Source organism: Ischnura elegans, chromosome 1 (assembly GCF_921293095.1).
Source record: "Ischnura elegans chromosome 1, ioIscEleg1.1, whole genome shotgun sequence".
NCBI classification, from domain to species: Eukaryota; Metazoa; Arthropoda; class Insecta; order Odonata; family Coenagrionidae; genus Ischnura; species Ischnura elegans.
Window position 1 is genome coordinate 107,875,226 of NC_060246.1, and position 7,008 is coordinate 107,882,233.

Below are 7,008 nucleotides of genomic sequence, written 5' to 3' on the forward strand. Positions count from 1 at the left end.
TGAGCTATCTGATTGCATCATTAGTTCATTTAACAAAGCATTCCTCACTTTGAAGTGATTCTGAGGAAGAGAAACGATTCTAAGGAAGCAAAACGATTCTCTCCTCACAAACTTGCAAATCCAAGATTAAAATAGCAGTTGAAAACTAATCGATTACAAATCTACTCAACCAATTTTAATAACTGAGACCACTCAAAGGCTTTCACCGATAAAGCAAGAGAATGTGTCTAACAATAAGATGACCTCTAGACAAATCATGGGAAGGAAGCAAATGTTGCTTTAGCAATGAGTAAAATGAATCATAACCTATTCAGCACCATACCCCCCACAAATTACACACAAGGATAATAACCAAAGTGTGAAAGTACCTCCTTTCCCTTACTTTGACTTTAGCAGAAAATACAGGGCAAATGAATGCTTATCTGCATTACTTCAGGATTCTTTAGCACCATACAAAATATTAACAATAACACCTTAAGCAGTGCACAAGAGTACTACAAATCTTCAAAGAGAAATGCCCTATATATTCCTAATGTAAAAGCAACTCCCAACTAACACAGCAAGAGGGTTATAATTTGACTTAATGAAGCCAATACATGAAGGGAAAGCCAAGGGCCAGAACTTGGGTGAGGCAGATGGAGGACATGCCCCAGGCAGCAGATTTCAGGAGGCAGCAAAATTTGAAAAGTTTGCTTAATTAAGTAATTTAATTTACATAATTAAATCACTTAAAAATTATTATTAATTTATAATTAAGGAAAAATTTTTTAATAAAATTTCTTATTTGCAAACATACGGTTTGTACTTTCAAGTAGTGCATCACAAAAAAAATAGCTTACGGATGTTGTTCAGTGGGCCAATGGTTTATTCGCGACAGATACAGAAATTTTCACACTTTCTTTCCTCTTTCCACGCTCTCTCTTCCGTACTGTCCCTTCGAGAGCGGACTGTAGACTGCCAAGAAAAAAAGGAACTCCACCCTCCCGCACTCAGCGCCCAGGAACGGCCCGCCGGCCAACCGCACCAACACATTCAAATATGCGGCGGGAGACGCACTCCCCAAACATTCCGCCCACCTCGTCTGAAGGACGAAAGAATTGTCTGCAGTGCACAGGGAGTAGTCCGCCCGCCATGATCGGCCGGTATCACGGCTACTGTCCCGCTGGCATTGGCAGCGGACTGAGTCTCACGATCGGACGTTGCAGCGTGGTATTCGCCATTTTCACTGTTACCACGCGAACTAATCCATCCGATCCAGGATGAACCTCGGTTATGCGGCCCAATGGCCACTTGGAAGGTGGGTAGCGGTCGTCTCGGACGATCACGAGCTGTCCTACAGTGAAGTTTTCCTTTGGATCACGCCATTTGGTCCTCTGCTGCAGGTGGTGAAGGTACTCTCGTGACCAGCGTTTCCAAAAGTTCAGCTAGAGCCGTTGAAGAAGACGCCATCTGGATAAGCAATTACCTGAAATATTGGGACACTCAGGTTCTGGAATTAGAAACAAAGTACCACCAATTAAAAAGTGGGCTGGAGTCAGAGCATTTAGGTCATCTGGATCAGAGGACAATGGATGGAGAGGTCGGGAGTTGAGACAGGCCTCAATTTGAATGAGAACTGTTGAGAACTCTTCAAACGTGAGGGTATGTTCACCAACTACTCTGAGAAGGTGATGTTTCGTTGACTTTACCCCAGCCTCCCATAGACCACCAAAATGTGGACAATTCGGTGGTATGAAAGACCAACTTGTTCCATCATTGGCCAGGACTGAAGCAACTTCGGCGTAGAAATCTGAAGCTGCGCCGAACATCCTCCGAAGTTCCTTGGCGGCCCCTTGGAAAGTGGTTGCATTGTCGCTGTATAGCGTGCGGCAAACACCTCGACGTCCGGCAAAGCGTCGATAGGCAGCCAGGAACGAGTGAGTTGTGAGGTCGCTGACGGCTTCCAGATGAATTGCACGATGACATATCATACACTGCCGCGTGAGTTTTTTAACAAGTGCCACGTCCCCCAGTATCCAAGTCTGGCTCCGTAAAATATTGAGGGTAAGGGTAGGTCCGCCGTGAAGCGAGGAAAGGTGAGCAAATTGGACTAAAAGTTGGCTTAGATGGGATCTTTTAGGAAGGATGGATGGGTGTTTAGCAGAAAATGAAAGAGTGGAATTTTTTAGACGACCCCCTACACGAAGAATACCGTTTTCGTCCAGAAAAGGCTTAAGGCCCCGTAGCGGATTACGCCTGGGCAGAGGCTTGCCCGCTCGTAGTAATTTCAATTCCTCAGAAAAGGCAAACGATTGTGCTAGCTGGAGCACCTTGCAACGAGCGGCAGCGAGCTCGCTAGTTGACAGAAAGTTGGTATTAGGAATCCGTGATCGTTGACAGCGCGCAATGAATCTTAGGCAGTAGGCCATAACTCTAATCAGCCTGGTTATCGAAGAGAACCGTTTCAATATTGCATTCTCTTCTGCAGCTTGAACGACGAATAGTTGAGGAACAATAACAGGTTCAGGTTGTCTTGGCCAATTTTCCTGGGTAGATAGCAGCCATTCTGGTCCTCGCCACCATAGAGATGAATTTATAAGAGCATCAGGGTCTAAGCCTCGACTTGAGAGGTCAGCTGGATTCTGCTCTGAAGATACGTACTGCCACACAGCAGAAGGTAGCTCAGTTTGTATAAATGACACCCTATTTGCAATGAAGGTTTTCCAATAACTAGGATGCTTTCGCAGCCAGGCGAGAGTTACCTGGCTGTCCGACCACGCGAAGACTGGTAGCGACGAGAATGCTTTCATTTTCTGCAAATGATTGACCAAACGAACAAGGAGTGCGGCTCCGCAAAGCTCCAACTTTGGTATTGTTATAGTTTTAACAGGGGTAACCTTGGATTTTGCGGCGAGAAGAAATACTCGACATTGATTTGCGTCGTCAAGTACACGTAGATAAATTGCTGCAGCGTATGCTCTCTCCGATGCGTCTGCAAAGCCGTGAAGCTCGCATCTTGAGGTCGGCGTCGTTTGCAGCCAACGATCAATTCGCACCTTCGAAAGTCTAGGAATTGCATTGAAATAGTTAGTCCATCGAACCTTAATATCCGTAGGTAATGGTGTATCCCAACCTATCTTTAAAATCCACATATCTTGCATGAGTATTTTTGCGACGACAGTGACTGGAGCGACCCAGCCTAGTGGGTCAAAGAGACGCGTCATCTTGGAGAGCACTGTCCTTTTAGTGAGAGCCATAGTGTGTATTTCTGTTACTCGCAGGTTAAATCCAAACAGGTCAGCTGTTGGCTCCCATATAAGGCCAAGAGTTTTTATAGGATCCTTTGAGTCAATAGATTTTTCCTGCTCACATTCACGACGCTGTGAGGCACGTCGTTGCAAAAGAGCTGGATGGTTGACAGCCCATTTGTCGAGTTCTATTCCTGAACAGGCTAGCAGTTTCACTAGTTGCGTAGCGATCCTTTGAGCCATGAGTAATTCATCTGCTCCCGAGAAGATGTCATCGACGTATGAATCCTTGCGAAGGCAGGCAGCTCCGAGAGGAAACCGGTGCTCCTCATCTTCGGCGAGTTGAAGAAGGGAACGCATCGCCAGAAATGGTGCGCAGGCTGTGCCATATGTGACCGTGGTGAGCCGGTACTCCACCGCTGGGGTGTTAGGATGCGGCCGCCAGACAATTCTTTGCAGGTCCTGGTCAGCAGGATGTACCCATATCTGACGAAACATCTTTACAATATCAGCGGTAAATACGAAGCGGTGACGTCGCCAGTTGATTAGCACCAGCCCGAGGTCCTTTTGCAGAGGAGGACCAGATAGAAGAAAATCGTTCAGACAGTAGTGCTGTGAAGTACGGCGAGACACATCAAACACAACTCGGAGCTTCAACGATGGGGTATGAACGACAGCATGATGAGGTAGGTACCAAGCCCGCTTTATCTGAGAATCGGAAGTTGGAACACTTACCATGTGCCCAAGTTCCTCATAAACCTTCATGAAGTCTCGGTAGGCAGCGGCTATCTCGGGCTCCCGAACGAATCGTTGCTCAGTCGACGCAAGTGAACTAAGAGCCGTTCGACGAGTCTCGTCTACAGTTACAGGAAGCTCTGATACGATTGGAAGCTGAACAATGTATCTCCCGTCCGACCCACGAGAGTGAGTATCCTTGAAGTGCTGCTCACATCGCTCATCCTCGGGGCGCAAAGTTCTCGTGGAGGGAGGAACTTCTTCTACTTCCCAAAATCGCTGAAGATCTTCCAGCAGATTCTGTACAGCCTCGCAATGCAATGAGACGAGAGACCGTCTTGGAGTGGATCCCGCCCGCCGTGACTCGCTACCTACAGTTGGTCCCGTGATGACCCATCCAAGAGCAGTGTTCTGAGCGATGATCTGTCGGTGAGGGAATCTTTGCAGCCCTTGGCGTAGTAATAATCCGTAGACATCTGCACCAAGGATGAGGTCGATGTTCTCAGGCTTATAAAATAGTGGGTCAGCCATCTGCAGATTGGAGAACAAAGACAAATCTGTCTCAATTATCTCTCTTGTTGGTAGTTGATTCGTGAGCCGCGGTAGTACTAATGCCTTAACTTCAAGGCAGAAAGATGGCGAATAAACGGAATACAGTGAGAGTTGAACGATGTTCAGTGCAGTGCCAGCCTCAGCTGCGCCAATTCCTGACAGAGGAATCTGCGTTCGCTGGCGGGGTAAATGAAGAAGCTGTGCTAAGGCCTCGGTAATGAAGGATACTTCGGAGCCGTTGTCTAACAGCGCCCGAGCTTGTACTTGGACCCCTCGAGGACCCGTGACCAGTACCTGAGCCGTAGCAAGAATTACGGAGTGGATTGGAGCAGCCACGTTGGCCGTGAGTGTGTTTACTGCTATGCCATTTGCCTCAACAGGAGACTTTAATTGAGGTTCAGCCTCAGTATCTTTAGCAGCACACACACCGTTGCCAACCGTTACTGTATGTAACAAAGAATGATGTCGTCCACGACAAGTGACACAGCGCTTAACAGACTTACACTCCTTGAAGCGATGACGACCCAGACAGTTGAAGCAGAGGTGCAATTTTCGAGCCTCATCTCTTCGTTCAACAGGAGTCTTTTCTAGGAAACCGGAGCAGACGGCTATATAGTGGTCCATTGAGCATATAGGACAATTACGGGTGCTTGTGGAAGATAGTCGCTTAGTCTCAACGTGAAAAGACTTCGCCCCAGACCAGGAAAATTTGGGCGTCGTGTTACTTCCTTTGTCCCAACTCGTAAGAGGAGCTATCATCTCTAAGGCACGGATACGACCCTCGAGAAACTCTACGAGCTCCCTAAAACTGGGAAATAAGTTTGGATACGCTTCACTATTTGGTGTGAGATTACTCAACCGGTCCTTGGTGGTCAGGTGCGACTCCCATGACTTTCGCGATTCTTTATCCAAACGCTGAGCCGTGATAAAGACAAGCCAGTCGTCCCATGTTGCCACTGGACGACCCAGGTTCTCTAGCGCTCGAACCACCTGAATCGTTCGGTCAACTAACGTCCGCAATTCCGACGCTGACTCCTTCATTATCTTTGGCAAATTCATTAGAGTAGACAGATGAGTGTGCAAGCACAGTCGTGGATTACTGTACCTGGCTTTCAGGGCCTCCCAGGTCGGTTTGTAGTTGGCGTCCGTAACAGAGATGTTTTTTACAAACTCCGCTGCAGAATCCTTTAGGCACATCTTTAAATATTGCAACTTTGTAGCAGGAGAAAATCGATGTTCTCCGTCCACTATTGCTGTAAATAGATCGCAGAACGATTCCCAACCCGCAAATGTACCCGAAAAGCTCGGCAACGTTGTTCTCGGAAGCTGAACGGGAAGTTGGAAATTAGCGAGATCGGCCTGATCAGCTCCACCTTGTCCAGATGAGGTCGTAGGTACATCAGGTAACTGGGCGAGCATGGCTTTTAGTTCAGCGCACGTATCATAATAAATCTCCTCCGTCTTCTCATATTGTCCATCCACTAAATAACGCTCCTTCGACACGTCTTCCCGCGTCACCAGCTCAAAGTGCGTGGAAGTATAATCGTTCCAATACTGCTTAAGTGAGTCGATTCTACTCTGAATGGCTTCCTTAGTGATATTTGCAGCGCCCTTCTTCTTTAAATTCGGCACTAACCTAGTAATTGCACGATCCCGTTGTTCCTGCTGCGCAATCAGTTGCTTCGTCGTCATAGACATAATGTTTACTAGGATCCTGACGGGTAGCCGGTATTGAAGTAATGCTCAAAACGAATACGTGGGAAAGTAAACTATTAAAGTACTTTGCGCCTCAAAAAGTGCGCAAAACAGACGAGTAACAGCCCCGTAAGAAACTTCGCAAACCAGGGCGAGCAGCGCACAGCTGATTTCGCGAGAGGAGGGAGGATAGGGAGTCAGTGGGAGAAGAGAGGGGAGAGACAGACAGCGAGGTGAGGGGAAGTACAGCACGCTCATTCGCGGGGGAAGAGGAGTAGAGGCTTTTGCAAGAGGAGGGAGGATAGGGAGCCAGTGGGAGGGGTGAGGTACACAGTCCACCATCCAAAAGTTTGGGTATGGGTTAACTCACTGCGGCGTGACGGAGCGACGGCACGAAGTTCACAGGCACCTCCCCGGTCGAATGGCACTGTAATGCTCACTGTAATTCACAATTGTTCCTCTGCAATTGTAGCCTCATGCAGTACTTATCACATAGCCGCGAATAAACAGGGATCCGGCCCGAAGGACCATTTGTTCAGTGGGCCAATGGTTTATTCGCGACAGATACAGAAATTTTCACACTTTCTTTCCTCTTTCCACGCTCTCTCTTCCGTACTGTCCCTTCGAGAGCGGACTGTAGACTGCCAAGAAAAAAAGGAACTCCACCCTCCCGCACTCAGCGCCCAGGAACGGCCCGCCGGCCAACCGCACCAACACATTCAAATATGCGGCGGGAGACGCACTCCCCAAACAGATGTATATACTACATTTTAGTGGAGGGAAGGAGGGAGGGAGCAAG

General features: G+C 47.9%; 1 protein-coding gene across 1 annotated transcript; it reads right to left on the bottom strand.

Moving 5' to 3' along the window:
* Positions 1-1,424: 1,424 nt before the first annotated feature.
* LOC124158949 lies at positions 1,425-6,206 on the bottom strand. Its single transcript, XM_046534423.1, has one exon. The coding sequence runs from the start codon at positions 6,204-6,206 to the stop codon at positions 1,425-1,427; it is 4,782 nt and encodes a 1,593-aa protein (XP_046390379.1).
* Between the last annotated feature and the right edge of the window lie 802 nt (positions 6,207-7,008).

Coding starts and splice junctions, on each gene's coding strand:
- LOC124158949 (XM_046534423.1), bottom strand. CDS start 6,206: ATGACGACGAAGCAACTGATTGCGCAGCAGGAACAACGGGATCGTGCA.